Below are 16066 nucleotides of genomic sequence, written 5' to 3'. Positions count from 1 at the left end.
TCCTTGTCCTCAGAGTTTGGAAGAAAACTATAAATCAGAATGATTCCTTGTCCTAGATTGATAAATGACATCTTTAAGTGGGATAAGAGAACTCTTACTCCTTTTGTGAGTTAGAGAAGTTTCCCTGTCCTTTTTTTCTTCATAAGAATTCTTATTCCTGAAAGACTTTTATAGTATTTCTATCCTTTTCATGACTTCTTATATTGAATATTCTTTGGGGCTTTGGGATGAAGAAATAGGGCTGGGATTCCCTCAAGATCGTCAAATGAAAGGAGATCAGGACAAGAGTGTCAGAGTTCTCCTAGCTTTCAAAAGCTAAAGTCAGGAAATAAGATTATTATTCTGAGGTCTTACTAGATAGTCTTTTAAATCCTTTTGTCAATCAAGTTACCTTACTGTGCAGTTGAGATCTTAATACTTTTAGGTTCTGAAGCTACAGTTTCTGGGTGCCTACATCAGCTGTGATTTTTATCACCATAAAAGCATTCAGGACATTTCCTGGACTTTTCTGTTTGGGATCATAATGTGGCATTTCCCAGTAATGTGGAATGTGATATTTTCCAATCTAATCTTAAAAACAATAAGATATATTTAGCAAAATTGCATAGAACCCAATTGTGCTTTTGTACAGTTATTAGTACTTAACCTGATTCTAAATTAAGAGAACCATTTGTTGGATATTTAACTTGAGCAGACAATAATATATGGATGACTTTGAGTAACAGGACAAGAATATTGTTAAGTTAATATCAAATAGAGAATTCAGTATCTAGCACTACTCGAATATTTGACTCAAAGTATTAAGTACCCTGAACATTTTGAAAGATTTTTTTTTGCCTTCAACCTGCTTATATCCTTTTAAAATTTTGTGATAGTATTTTTCCCAAATAGTTTTCAGCATACATTTGGTAAAAAAACTTTGCATTCTAATTTTTTTCCCTTTAAATTCGACTTCAGATACTTAATACTTATTGGCTGTGTGACCTGGGCAAGTCACTTAACCCCAGTTGCCTCACCAAAAAAAAAATGCTATATATATTTACATTTTTTCTCCTTACCACCCCCTCCCCAAGACAGCAAGCAATTTAATGTAGGTTAAATATGTGCAATCCTTTTAAACATGTTTCCATATTTGTCATGTTGTGCAAGAAAAATCAGACCAAAAAGAAAGAAAAAACAAACAAAAAGCTGAAAATACGTTGCTTCTATCCTCATCCAGCCTCCCTAGTTCTCTCTCTAGACATGATTGGCATTTTCCATCCCAGGTCTATTGGAATTGCCTTAAATCATTTCATTATTGAGAAGAGCCAAGTCCATCACAGTTGATCATCTCATAATCTTTTTGTTACTGTGTACAGTGTTCTCTTGGTTCTGCTCACTTCATTCAGCATCAGCTCATATAAATCTTTTGAAAGCTATTTCTTCTACATCTAGTTAGCTTCAGGTCCCCCTGTGAGAGAAGACCATTGGATGAGCAGTTGAATATGTTGAATATTTCAGGGATCAGTGACCTTCAAGGATGTGGCTGTGGAATTCACCCGGGAGGAGTGGAAGCACCTGGGCCCCGCTCAGAGGAACCTGTTCAGGGATGTGATGCTGGAGAACTACAGGAACCTCGTCTCCCTGGGTAAAGAAAAACTTGACTGTGTGGTGTGGAATTTGCTAAACTAAGGGATGTCTAGTATTAGCTCATTTTTGGCTTGGTAGGCTGAGACAGTTTAGAACAGATGTAATATGAGGAGATTCTCAAGTCCTTTAGAACCAGGAAGGACTAGGACTCAGACACTTGCTTCGGGGTATAAGGTCTTTTCTTTGTACAGCTGGGAATCTGCAGTTTGGTGGTCCTGGTTTTGAAGCTGCCCCTTCTCCATTCTTTGTTCCACTGTATTAAAATACCAGGACAGCTGTGTGAAAATGAGAAAGATGTCCCTTTCGAGAATTTAGTTCTATGAACTCATTTTCTTCTTGAATTCAAATTTACTCTATGACCCTGGGAACAATCCTGAACAGCCTTCAGAGGTCCTCTGTGCTCTTCTCCCTTCAAAGCACACCCTCTTTTCCCAAAAAAGGAAAAAGTTGAGATTGTATTCTTAAATGGTTCTGTTCTAAGCACTTTCCCATTTCTGCCTTCAGGACTTTCAGTTGACAAGCCAGATGTCATCCTTCACTTGGAGAAAGGTGATGCAACATGGATAATAGAACAGGAAGTCCCAAGAAGCACCTGCCCAGGTAAGAAGAATCCAGACAAATGGGAGTCACTCTGAAAAACAACTGACATGTCTTTAGATCAGCAATCTTCCTCAAAGTTTTCTAGGGATAAGGAGAAGGTCAGACGCTGAGCTTTCTCACATTTATTCCTTATAAATACTCATTTTCACAAACCAAATTCCACAGGATCACAATATATTAGATCTGGGGGAAAAATGTGGCTTTTGCTTCAAAGAGAAATTATAAGCTTTTCTTTCTGGCACTTTAAAGCCTTTTATTATCTGGATTTCTGCCTACTTTTCTAGACTTGTGTCCCATAATTTTCCTTTGTACACTTTTCATTTTGGCAAAAATGATTAGCTGTTAGTAGAATTCAACTCTCCTTCTCCCATCTCCATGCCTTCATTTAAGTTCTTTTCCATACCTAAAATCAGGGTCATCCTCCACTTCACCTCTCAGAAGCCCTGGCTTCCTTCAGGGTTCAGTTCAAGTGTTATCTCTCTGGCTCTTGTAGAGCTCCCTCCCTGCAGAAAATACTTGACTGTTGAGATTATTCACATACTAAAACAGAATTATGATTGGATCAATTTGGATTCCCACCCAGCTTATGAATCCCATATGGTTCCTGTGAGTCCACATGTTATGCTGGAGACCTTCGCTCTTTTTGGATATCACGAGGATATCAATGAGACTCTCAATAGATGTCGTCCCTCACCCTCACCATTTCCCAGCTTCTTTTTCTAACATATATTTCCTTGATGACATCCTTTCCTCCTTTTCTTCCAAGTTCCTTATTTGTTATATGCTACAGCCTGCTCAAGCCCTCATCCACATCTTGAGTACCTTCTTTGTCTTACCCATCTTCAGTCTTTGGAGACCATGGTATTCCATGTCTTAGGGCCACACGACATCAAGAGATTATCGGTATTCAGAAAGCTAGATTTTTATTGCTGGAAGATATCTGAGGTTGTTGAAAGAGATTTTCAGTTTCCTGAAGGTAATCTATGTTGTTTTCTTCTTCATGTTCAAGTTATTCCACTTCCCGGGCCCAACTTAGGCATTTGTACCGTTTGCCCCAGATTTATACACTTATGGACAAGCTTTGTATTTCATCACTCTGTATGGATATCATAATCTGGCCAAGAGATTTTTCCATCCATTTAGTCTTTTTTATATGGATGAATTCTTCTGAGTAGTTAATGGATTTCTTCCAGGACGCTTCCTGCAAGGTTCTAGAGCTTAGTGCAACATCTGGAATCACCTGGGATACCTGAGGGAAGAAGTGCAGCAGGCAATTGAAGTTCACATATGAAACTGGGCCTGGATCTAGAACCTTGAGTCATTGTGGTAATTGAGTCTGTAAGAGTGACTCCAGGTTATACCCTAGAAACTTTTAAATGTCTAGCATTTAAAGCTTTTCATAATCTGACTCCCTGTGAAGTCAGGAGTTAAATAAACACAAAGTAATTTCAGAGACTATGGCCCTGAAGGAGGACTGGGCAGGGCCTCTAAGAAGGGCAGTTGAGACCACCACTGACACTGGGCATGAGAAGAAACTGGAGAGAAGAGCAAAGGTGGGAGGTAGAATTCAGGAGGCACCTGGAGGCTCCACGGAGCTGACCAGGAGGGGGGGTTACATCAGCGTGCTACATCAACATGCCAGCAGGAGCTCCTAGAGGTGTTAGGTACCCACTGTGTGCCAGGGAGACAGAAAGAGACTAACATCCACTCCTGCCCTCACGGAGATGAAAATCTAATGGTGGAGACTACATGCAATATGTACAAAGCAAGCCATATACAGGATGAATAGGGAATGATTGGCAGAAGAATTGGGGAAAGCTTTCTGAAGAAAGTGGAATTTTGACTGGATTTAAAGGAAGCCATGGAGCTCAGGAGTCAGAGCGGAGGATGGAAGGCCTTCTGAGGGGGAGACTGTGTCCAGACAGAGCCTGGAGGCCCAAAGAGCACATGTTAGGGAGTAAGATGAAAGAAGCCTGGAAAGGAAGGGGAGACTAGGTCGTGAAGGCTTTGAAGACCAAAGCATTTATTGAGTTGTAAGTGACAGGATTAAATCTGAGCTTTAGGAGAATCCCTTGTTGAGAACATTAAATGAGAGAGAATATGTTCAGGAGGTTTTGTAAACTTTAAAGCACATTATTGTTAGGGAGTTTGGACTCTGTGCTGGATCTCCTTTGACCGATGGTGAGTGCTTGTAATGAACACAAGTCTCTTTCCTGCTTCTAAGACTCTCCCGAGGTCTGTAAACTGTCCCAGAGCAAGGCTACATCCCTCAAACCATTGTGAGTCCTTCTGCTTTGTGGATGGGGGGGGGGGGGGGGGACACCTGGTGGGAAGGAAGAGAGACTCCAAGAAAGCCTTTTGTCCAAGTCCAGAGCTTCTTCATGATTAACAGTAAACAGGCTGAGAGTTTGTATTCTTGGGGTCATTTAGTGGAGTGATAGTAAAGATGTCTTCTGGGGCTGAATATCATTGGCAAAAAGCTGCTTGTTTCCTGTGAATGCGCTTTTTTTAAAATAACTTTTTATTGACAGAACCCATGCCAGAGTAATTTTTTACAACATTATCCCCTGCACTCACTTCTGTTCCGATTTTTCCCCTCCCTCCCTCCCTCCACCCCTTCCCCCAGATGGCAAGCAGTCCTTTACATGTTAAGTAGGTTACAGTATATCCTAGATACAATCTATGTGTGCAGAACCGAACAGTTTTCTTGTTGCACAGGGAGAATTGGATTCAGAAGGTAGAAATGACCCGGGAAGAAGAACAAAAATGCGAGCAGTTTATATTCATTTCCAAGTGTTCTTTCTTTGGGTGTAGCTGCTTCTGTCCATCTTTGATCAATTAAAGCTCTCTTTATCGAAGAGATCCACTTCCATCAGAATATATCCTCAAACAGTATCGTTGTTGAAGTATATAATGATCTCCTGGTTCTACTCATTTCACTTAGTATCAGTTCATGTAAGTCTCGCCAGTCCTCTCTGTAGTGAATGCGCTTCTTAAAGAAGCCTTTGATAAGTACATCTTTGAAGGTCTCTCTTAGAATTGATTGTACAACATGGGAGTAGCTTGCACGGAACCGCTCAGCACAGCGTACCCTTGTCAAAGGTGCTGTAACACGAGATGCGCCAAGTTAAGAGTCCGCCCCGGGGGGCATGTGGACTCTGTGGGCCCGACCTGCGGCCAAGCCTGGGAAAATAGTCACATAGAGGGGGTTAAAATTTCATATAAATAGAAAAGTGATCACGTAGAGAGCTTAAGATTTTATATAAATAGGAAAGTAATCATATAGAGAAGTGTTCTCTTGATTTTTTTTTGGTTGCTAATAAAATTCTAAGATTTTTGTCCTTGCCTGTTGAAACTCCCCGCCCCCCAAGATGCCTTATGAATGAGTACGTCACCACTATGGTACTCCTACCTTCAGCACTGTGTGACAGCGATCAACTTCTTAATGAACATACACTTCCCTATTTTACGTATTGCTTCATGTTTATGAAGAGAGTGTCATTGAATAAGATTATCTCTGTTGTTATAACTTAAAAGATTCTTGAATAATTTTAATGTGAGAGAGGCCATTGCTGGTCACTTAAATCAGTGTGGATGCTTTCTCCCATCCTTGTTCTCTGTGGTGCCTTTTTCTACCTTCTCCACTGGCACATCAGGCTGTGATCTTAGAGTCTAGATATAATGTCTTAGTGTTTATCTGTTTTTCTGTTTGTTAACCTACTTCCATTCTCATCCATAAATGTCTTCTGGATGACTTGACTTTGTTATGTCTTTTTCCAAGCTTCCTTTAAGTGTGTATTTTTATGTATCTTTGTGATATTTTACCCAAAAAAAATCCTGGATTGCCTTTGGGTTCTATAACTCTGCTTTAGAAATCAATTGTATTTGCTGACTAGGACTCTTTTTCGCCTCCTTTGATCTCCTTGTTAAAACAGTTGATTGGATCGGTTCTGACATCCTTTCTTTTTATGTTACCCATTTTACATTATCAATAACCTCTTTTGGATTGAATTGTTTCAGTCATATAGCATATCTTTTTTCCTACAATTCTTTCTTCTAACATTATAATAATTTTGATCTCTGCTCTTATACATCAGTGAGCTGATTCCTCAAAGAGAGCTGATTCAACAGTGTCTTTCACAACAGTAACAAGCTTTTTCCCATCTCTCAAAATATTTTTGTTATTATCCATAGCTCACCATGCCTAGTACCTACTGAGTCTTTTCTTGAAGAAAGATAGTCTTTAGACAGAGGCATGCGTCTTCTGTGCTATTTACAAGCCTCTGATCTTTCTGATTTCTGCAAATCTTTAGCTTCTCCCATTCGTAATCTATGCTTTCTGGTATGCTTCTCACCATATCAACTTATTCCCATTCATGCATTGAAATTAGAGGGTTGAAATACATATTCATTTAATTGAGGGAAGAGGGTATCTTACTAAATTTATCCTAGAATTTCTCTTTCCCTTCTTCTGCAATCAATGGATAATTTGCAATTATTTTTATGATGGTCCTTTGTTAATATTTATCATGAGCAGTATAATACAATAAGAAATAACAAAATATCCCATGTAATGATATTTCCTGTTGTCTTTAGATGCTCTGTAAGACCTGCTAAACTAAATGCTTTTCATTTCCTTATAGTGATGCTTATAATCATAATAATTAACATTTATGTGTCACTTGAAGATTTTATCATCTCATTTGATTCTCACAACTCTGAGAGCTGAGTACGGTTATTATCCCTATTTTACACTTAAAAACTGAAGAGATTTTAAGAGACTTGCCCTTGAATCAGTTAATAAGTATCTGAGGGAAGATTTGGATTCAGGTCTTCCTAACTCCAAGTTCAGTGTTCTGTCTACTTTCATGTTCTTTGAGGGCAGAGGGTATTTCTACCATACAATAGCATCGGCAAAATGTTCCTACTGAAAAGATGAGCCTTTGCTGTTTAGATTAGTTTTCCTAAGGAAAAAAATCAAGTCTACATTCCTTAACATATTATGGCAAAAGAAAGTCATGGAATATTAAGCCATTAGGAAGCACAAATTTGAGAAATTAAAAAAATTGTGAGATTGCATGACCTGGTGGAAGTGAAATAAAATCTTTGTGAGCCTGTAGCACATTTCCCTTTATATAGAACTAGGAAAACAATAGACATCACTGCTGTCATGACCATAAACTCATTAAAAGAATCCCTGACACAGTTGTACTCAGATATTGATTCCACGTTGCTAATACTGGATCACAAGAGTGTGAATGTTACGCCAGCTGTCCACATTGGTCTGTTAGTTTTATGTAATTTTCTTGGAAGTGTGAGGCTAGAGACGGTAGTTTGTCAGAGGCAGAGAGTTATTGGGAAATGAATGTGGCATAAAAATCAAAATGCAGGAGTACTACTATATTACCAAAACTCCTCTTCTTTACCAATAAAATTGTTGGTCAACTGCTTCTAAGTTAACTCATTGCCAGTAGATTTGCCTAATCCTTGTACTGAATTATCAACCATTTCATTGGTATTACAGCAGAAACAAATCCCAACAAAGGGTTTTTGAAGGGAGTTAGTAGTTCTGCCCTTGCTTATGGTTGGTTATTTCAAATCTGTAGAGTATCAGAGAGTTCATTAACACAATCAAATTCTTCTTCCGTTTGCAGAATAGTAGGCTGTTTTCTGTAGATTTGGGCACTTTTCTGCCCTGGAAGAGACCCCATTACCATGGTCCAGTCTGCCCTGGTACCTTCAGGCACAGAGCAATCTACACAATGTACTTTAGGATCCAAGCCTTGAGATATCTTGGGGAATAGACATTGGGAATCACTGAGCCGCCAGTAGACCAGGCAGAGCTGCTCCTTTACCCCGACCAGGCTTAAGACTGTCTTTTGATGGGCGGGACTTAATGGTTTGCACTTGTAATTGCAGCAATGACATTTCTGGAGCCCCGATCCCGAGTGCGAACTGGTAATGGTGACTTGGGTCATTGTCACAGATACAGAGCGGGGGAAGCCTTCCTTTGGGGATCAGACAACGATGTTAGGTGTCTTAGACCTCGGTGCATTCACCAGGACCCTAGGGAACAACCCCTCCTAAAGAAGAGTAGCAAGATTTAGTCCTCTTCTGTAATATATTAGTAATGTAAATATCACTTGATAATAATGAATATGAATATGAATAAAATAAACTAGTTGAAACCCAGAAATCATTAGGAGTGCTAAAACAGTTAACTAAGGAGGGGAAAGCTTACAGGTTCAGGTAAATCAGCTCACAGTGGAATTACAACACACTAGGGAGGCGAGTTAGGGAGACTTTGCCTGCTGTGATGTTCCTGCCTGAGGCTGCTCTTTTGTGGGGCTTTGAAGAGATGTCCGTGTGGTGTAGTGATAGTCAGGAGACCTGAGTATGTATCCTGCCTCAGTCACTCTGTGTGTTCTCCTGAGCAAGTCAGTTAACTTTTCTGGTCCTGTTTCCTAATCAGCTGGGCTAGCCCTCCAAAGTCTCCCTTCTTTTTCTCCTCTCTAAAGCCTCTTTTAGCTCCAGATCCCATGATCCTTTCTGGGGCTTCTGTCTATACCCAGCTCTGTCAGTACTGCTTTGGAACACGCACATTGGTCCTAGTTTTGCCTCTGATAGCTATAGATAAAACATCTCATCTCTTGTGTGACACAATTGATATTATCCCCAGACTCCCTGCTATTTTCATGTTGTTGGTCCATTTAATGGTGTCTAGAACTAACAAAAAACCCCTCTAAATATGGTCTGAACAGGCTGGAATAGAATAGTTGTATTTCTGCCTGGGGTCTGGGCAATATGCCTCTGTTGATGGGGCTTACAAGTTATATTAGGGCAGCCAGGAGGTACCATAGAGTGCTCAGCCTGGATGCAGGAGGAGTTCAAATCCAGCCTCAGATGCTCCCATGCTGGGGGACCCTCGGCAAGGCATTTCACCCTGTTTGCCTCAGTTTCCTGAGCTAGAGAAGGAAAGGGCAAAGCACTCCAGGGTCTTTGCCAAAAAACAAATCAACCCACCTGGAGTCATGAAGAGTTGGAGATAGACTGAAATGACAGAACAATAATCGTATTAGCAGGCTGAGATTAGCAGGGTGTCAAGCCCTCTGAACGTGTGTGTCCCCCCCCCCAGGTCTGGCTTGTATGATTCTGAATGCAGGGGGCCAGCCTGCTGAGCAGATTTAAAATTTTAACTCACTTATGGGATAAATTAGCAGGCCCACACAGCTATGTGTCCTCTGCAGAAATGATCAGTTTCCCGTGTTTTCTTGGATGAAAACTTTAGATAGTCCTGGTAGACGTGTGGAATTTTACAGAACCCTGAGTCCATGGTACAGACATACATGCTCCAAGGCTACTTTTTTTTTTTAACTTTGTTTATATATACAAAGTATATATTGTTATATATACCGTGTGTGTGTGTGTGTGTGTGTGTGTGTGTGTGTTTATTTATTTCACATGTTGTCTTCACTATTAGAATGTAAGCTTAGTGCTGGAACAAAGCAGAACAAACCCAAACCCAAATCAAAAATGTAGGAGCCAGTGAGGGTTTATTGAGTTCCCCAGCAAGGGAGTCCCACCTGCATGGGCAGACTCCTGAAGGAATGAAAGGACAAAGCTCCTAAGTTTCTGTTCGGATGTGGAGTCTGTTCAAAGGGGACAGAGTTTGTTGCTGGAAGCTTGCAGAGTAGGACTGCGTGTCCTGGACTGGACAGGGCCTGCTGCTGGCTGCTCACAGAAAGACTCTGCTTCAGGGCATCACCCTCTGAGGATGTGCCTCAGAAACTTCCTAGCTTTACTTAACCTTTGCCTTTTTACCTCAACTGAAAAAAAGAGATAATAACACTATCTTCCTCCTGAGATTGTTGAGAGGGTCAAATGTTGAAGACATTTGTAAAGTGTTCAGCACAGTGCCGGCACAAAGTAGATGCTATGTAGGTTTTCTTGTCATTTAAAATGTGAGACATGATTTATTCCTAATTTTGTTATGCTAGATCTTACTGATCGAAGCTTTTTTTTGTAATTGTACAGAAACTATCTCTTTTGCTATAGGTTATAGAATCTTGATAGAAATTAGCATCAGGCTAACCAGTCTGTCATTTCCAGATTCAACCTGTTTGTTTTTCCTGAAAATTCAGAAATCTTTCTAAAGATTATTGGCAATAATTTTGTGATCATTTTTTTCTAAGACCCTAATGTATAATTCATTTAATCTTAGATACTTGAATTGTCTTAAAGCATAAGATGCTCTATTCCTATCTTTTCACATATCTTCAGCTTTACTTTGTTCTGTCATTTGTACATTGTTGACTTGTGATTATTGAGACAATTTAGAGATTAACAAAATTCTAAGAATAGCCAGCATGAGCATATTGCTTCACATTTGTAGAATACTTTATATATGTTATCTCTCTTGATTCTCACAATCACCATGTTGTTCTGTTCTACTTCTGTGTGAGATAGGTTCTAATATTAGCTACATGTTATAGATAAGGAAGTTGAGGATAAGGGGACCCAATTTTATATTAATATTGATCATCCAGAAGTCTATATCCTAATTCTACCTTTAATTTAAAGGTCACACAGCTACTAAGTATTTGAGACAAGATTTAAACTCTCTTCATTATACCACCTTGTTACCTTGGCACAGAGATTATTGCAGATTGACACTTTTTTTTTCCTTTTTTTTTTTCCAGTGTGCTTTAAGCCGGGCACTATGTGTGAAATAATGGAGCCAATTCCCAAGCAAGACATTTCTGTTGGAAAGTTATCCAAGGAACAACTTCACAAAGATGGTGTCTTTAATTCCAAATTTGGAAAATCTTGGGAATGTGATATTAGATTAGAGTACCAGGGGAGAAGTCATATAAAACAATCCCAGCAACTTATAATCAACTGCAGAAATCCTTCTACTAACTTTAATATCAGTAAATATGATGAATTTGGAAAAGGCTTCAATCTGGGTCCAGCCTTGGGACAAAGTCTGCAGAAATGTGAGATACATAGAAAGAACTTCAAACAAGGTTTAGATGAAAGTAAACATATTGAAAACTTTTTTGAGAAGAAGCTTTGTAAGTGTAATCAATGTAGGGAGGCATTTAGTTGTCGTTCAGACATTATTCAACATCACAGGAAAGATACTGAGGAAAAATCAAATGAATGTTATGAGTGTGGGAAAGTATTCACTTGTCACTCTTGTTTTGTTCTACATCAAGGCATTTGGGTTGAAGAAGAACCCTTTGAATTTGGTAGATCCATTAATTGGCATCAACGTACTACTGAACAGAAAAAAGTTCTTATGGGAGAAAAACATTTTAAACGTAATGAACTTAGAAAATTGTTTAATTGTCCCAGATACCTTGGTGATCATAAGAAAATTCATACTGGAGAGAAACAGTTTGAATGTAGTGACTGTGGGAAATGTTTTACTCAGCGTGGAAACCTTATTAAACATAAGCGGCTTCATACAGGAGAGAAACCCTTTAAATGTAATTTATGTGATAAATCATTTAGTTTTCGTGGATACCTTGATAGCCATAAGAGATTTCACACTGGAGAGAAACCCTTTGAATGTAACGAATGTGGGAAATGCTTCACTCAGAGTGGAGACCTTATTAAACATAAGAGAATTCATACTGGAGAGAAACCATTTGAATGTAATGAATGTGGGAGATCTTTCAGCAGGAGAGAAGGACTTACTATACATAAGAGGATTCACACTGGAGAGAAACCATTTGAATGTAATGAATGTGGGAGATCTTTCAGCAGGAGAGAACGACTTACTACACATAAGAGGATTCATACTGGAGAGAAACCATTTGAATGTCATGAATGTGGGAAAGCCTTTAGCAGAAGAGAACGGCTTACCACACATACCAGGATCCACACTGGAGAGAGACCATTTGAATGTAATGAATGTGGAAAATCTTTTAATCATCGTGGCGAACTTCTAACACACAAGAGAATTCATACTGGAGAAAAACCATTTGAGTGTAATCAATGTGGGAAATCTTTTAATCATCGTGGAGATCTTACAAAACATAAGAGAATTCATACTGGTGAGAAACCTTTCAAATGTCAAGAGTGTGGGAAATGCTTTCATCACCGTGGAGGTCTCACTATGCATCACAGAATTCATACTGGGGAGAAACCCTTTCAGTGTAATGAATGTGGGAAATGCTTTAGTCATCATGGAGGTCTTACCAGGCATAAGAGAATTCACACTGGAGAGAAACCCTTTGAATGTAATCAATGTGGAAAATCTTTTAATCAATGTGGAGACCTTACTAGACATAAGAGAATACATACTGGAGAAAAACCCTTTGAATGTATTGAATGTGGAAAATCCTTTAGCTGGAGTCAACAACTTGCTGCACATAAGGGAATTCATATTGGAGAGAAATCTTTTCGATGAAGTTGGAAATACCCCTACCCAAACAGAGGGAATACTGAATTTGGATTTAGAGAGAAAATCAGAATTCAAAATCCCTGCTATGTCACTTTTTGTGATATGGGGCAGATCATTCAGCTTCTCCGGGCAGTTCTTTAGCTAGTAGCATCAGAACCTTATTAAAAAAAATTCATACCTGAAAGAAATACTTAATATATGAATGATTATGAAAAGTTCTTTAGATAGCATTGATGCCTTAATACAATGAGTACTTACAGGTGGTACTTTGTACAGATCAGTAGTTTTACTGACTTGCAAATCACTTTAAAATAACATTTAATATTAAGTGTATAGAATTTCTCTGTGTTAAAACATAAACTGTATTATTGAGTTTTTTTCTTTCATCTTGAAACACACAGAAAGACCCAAGTTCTGAATTATATGCTCAGGTACATTCTTCCATCCTGTGTGATAGCCTCCTTGGAAGAACCCATTTGTGTCCCTGAGGACATAAAAACTTTTTTTCCTGAGGGGATAGGGAGGCATACAACATGATTTAGTGCTCCTGGTTACCACTGGTGCATTAGTGATTTTATCAACATGGCCCATTGTACCTCTGGTAATCAGATTCTTAGGGATAGTTATTCAGGCTAAATAGATCCAGGGCTTCTAGTAAATTGCACTTCTTGTACACTGGTTAATGAGCGTTTTGATAAATGCCAAAGGTAAATCCTAATAAATTCTCTAACTGCTTCTTGTGTAATCACTACATTACTGAAAAGTTGGTTGACTTCTCCATACAGTTACCATATTGTGAACCTTTCGTTGTGACTTTTGCCTTAACATTGTCCAGTTTTTGCTGGAGAGAAACTCTTTGAGTGTAGCGACTGGTTAAAAGCTTTCAGCCACGACTCCAGCATTAACAAAAGAGCATTCACAGAAGCTATTTTGAAGAATCTGGGGTCATCAAGTTGAACCCAGAGCTGACCAGTTAGGATTAGTATTCACTTGTGCCATTATTATAGTCATCTGGTCACTCCTTGGAAAGGGAATCACAATTTGAAATTTTTCAACATTTAGATAGTTGTAATTGTCAGGAAACTTTTCCTTACATAAAGCTTCACTCAGTCTTTCCACAACTTCTATCCATTGCAACATTGCTCTTGATTCTTATCTTCTGGAGCCAACCTCCCCCCCCCCAAAAAAAAATCCCACCTCCCTACATTCTTCTTGTAGTTCTAACAGATTCTAATATTTTCCAGTTTATTCACTATTCTGGGGATGATCTTGTGGATGAACATTAGTTTGTAGTCTCTAAACTATGGTGATTAGAACTGAACACAGTACTCCAGACATGGTTTTACAAAGCAGAACTATCAGTTCTTTTTTTTGACTCTGTTATTTCTTTAAATGTAGTCTAGTGTAGCATTTCTTTTTTTCTAGTAAATTTATTTTTAATACACATTACTTTATGAATCATCTTGGGAGAGAAAAATCAGAGTAAAAGGGAAAAGCCATGGGAGAAATAAAATAAAACAGAAGAAGTGCACATAACATCTGTTGATTTACAGTCAGTCTCCTTAGTTCTTTTTCTGGATGCAGATGACATTTTCTGTCTAAAGTCTATGGGATTGCTTTGCATCACTGAGCCACTGAGAAGGACCAAGTCTTTCATAGTTGATCATCACACATTCTTGCTGTTACTCTGCATAATGTATTCCTGGTTCTGCTTGTTTCACTCAGCATCAGTTCATGTAAATCTTTCCAGGCCTTTCTATAATCAGCTTATTATTCATTTTTAATTAAACAATAATATTCATAGAACAATATTATTCCATTACCTTCATGTACCACCATTTGTTCAATCATTCCCCATTGATGGACATCCAGTTCATTTCCAATTTTTTATCATCACAAAAAGAGCTGCTACAAACATTTTGGTACATGTGGGTCCTTTTCCCTCCTTTATGATTTCCTTGGCATGCAGACCCAGTAAAGGCACTGCTGGGCCAGAGGGGATGCACAGGTTTGTAGTCCTGTGCGCCTACCTCCGGATGGCTCTCCAAAATGGCTGGATTTGTTCCCTAGTATAGTTTTTCATGTGTGTGAATAGAAGAGTTCAGATGTGAGATAATGAAGAGATGGAATTGGCAAGACCCAGCTGCCCACTGGATATGGGCACCTATTGTATGCCACGCACTGTGTTAGAGAAGTTCAAGCTTGTATTCTAATGGGAGGCTCTTAAGTCATCAACATGGATGAATTTAAACATCATGATATCCTTCAAAGAAATAGGGATTTAAAAGGTTTTTTGGGTATGTTGAGTTTCCAGTGTATTAGATACCCAAGTGATGTCCAGAGGCAGCTTCATGATGCAATGGATAGAGCAGCGGTGGAAAGCAGATTGGATAGATAGCAAATTGAAAAGATTTGAATTCAGATCCAACCTGAGACACTTAATAGCTGTAGCTCTGAGTCATAGCCTCTATCTCAGTTTCTTCATATGTAAAATGGAGATAATAAAAGCATCTGTATCCCAGGGTTGCTGTAAGAATGAAATGTTTGTAAAGCGCTTGCCAAATATTAAAATATTGTGTCGTTATGTCAAGCAATGGTTGAAAATGCTTAAGGAACTGAAGAAACGAAAGCTGAACTGCATAGGGAGATAGATGGTGCAGTGGGAGGAAAGGTGAATCCAATGGTTATATCCCTACTGTTGTGTAACCTTGACTAGCTCACTTGGTTTATTAGTGCTTAACTTTCTTATTTGCAAAAATGAACTTGTACTAATATCCAGCTCTAAAACTGATTAGTGGCCACAGGGCAGCAAAAGGATTTTTTGTAAGGAGATTATATGTTTAAACAAGCACAAATAATGTTATTTGAAAAGGGAAAGGGTACTTACATGTGAGGAGATCAGAGACGGTTTTCAATGGGAAGTGCCGGGTGATCTTTGAAAGTAATGAAATAACCACTGCTAGAATATCTCTCCTTTCCCTCTACTCTAGGCAGACACTCAAAGTCTAGGTTCATTCCAGGGCAAATCTGGCTCCTAAAAAAGGTGTCTGGGTTTTTTCCCTTAAACTCTGGCACTTTACATCTCCATCTCTCAGAATTTTAGGGAGAATTCCTCATAAAAAATAACATTTAAGCCTTTCAATGCATTTTGTAAATACTATCTCATTCTTAAAACAACCCTGGGAACTATGTGCTGCTATTGTCTTCCTTTTCCAGATTAGGCTATTGAAGTTTATAGAATTTAAATGACTTAGCTAAGGCCACATAGAAAGTGTCCAAAGGGAAGATTTGAAGTTAGGTTTTCTGAACAGCTAGACGGCAAATGGATAGAGCGCTGAGCCTGGAATCAGAAAACTCCTCCTCCTATGTTTAAAACTGGCTTCAGACACTAGCTGCGATGCTGGGCAAAGCACTTGAACCTGTTTA

General features: G+C 38.9%; 1 protein-coding gene across 1 annotated transcript; it reads left to right on the top strand.

The window, feature by feature from the left end:
- The first annotated feature begins 537 nt into the window (after positions 1-537).
- Positions 538-13376, top strand: LOC127556645 (gastrula zinc finger protein XlCGF57.1-like). The gene is made up of 3 exons (XM_051989919.1): positions 538-1627; positions 2134-2229; positions 10929-13376. Exons 1-3 carry the CDS (start codon positions 1594-1596, stop codon positions 12644-12646), a joined length of 1848 nt encoding a protein of 615 aa, XP_051845879.1. The 5' UTR covers positions 538-1593; the 3' UTR covers positions 12647-13376.
- The last annotated feature ends 2690 nt before the right edge of the window (positions 13377-16066 follow it).

This window comes from Antechinus flavipes, chromosome 3 (assembly GCF_016432865.1).
Source record: "Antechinus flavipes isolate AdamAnt ecotype Samford, QLD, Australia chromosome 3, AdamAnt_v2, whole genome shotgun sequence".
Classification (NCBI taxonomy): Eukaryota; Metazoa; Chordata; class Mammalia; order Dasyuromorphia; family Dasyuridae; genus Antechinus; species Antechinus flavipes.
This window is presented reverse-complemented; position numbering and strand designations above follow the sequence as displayed.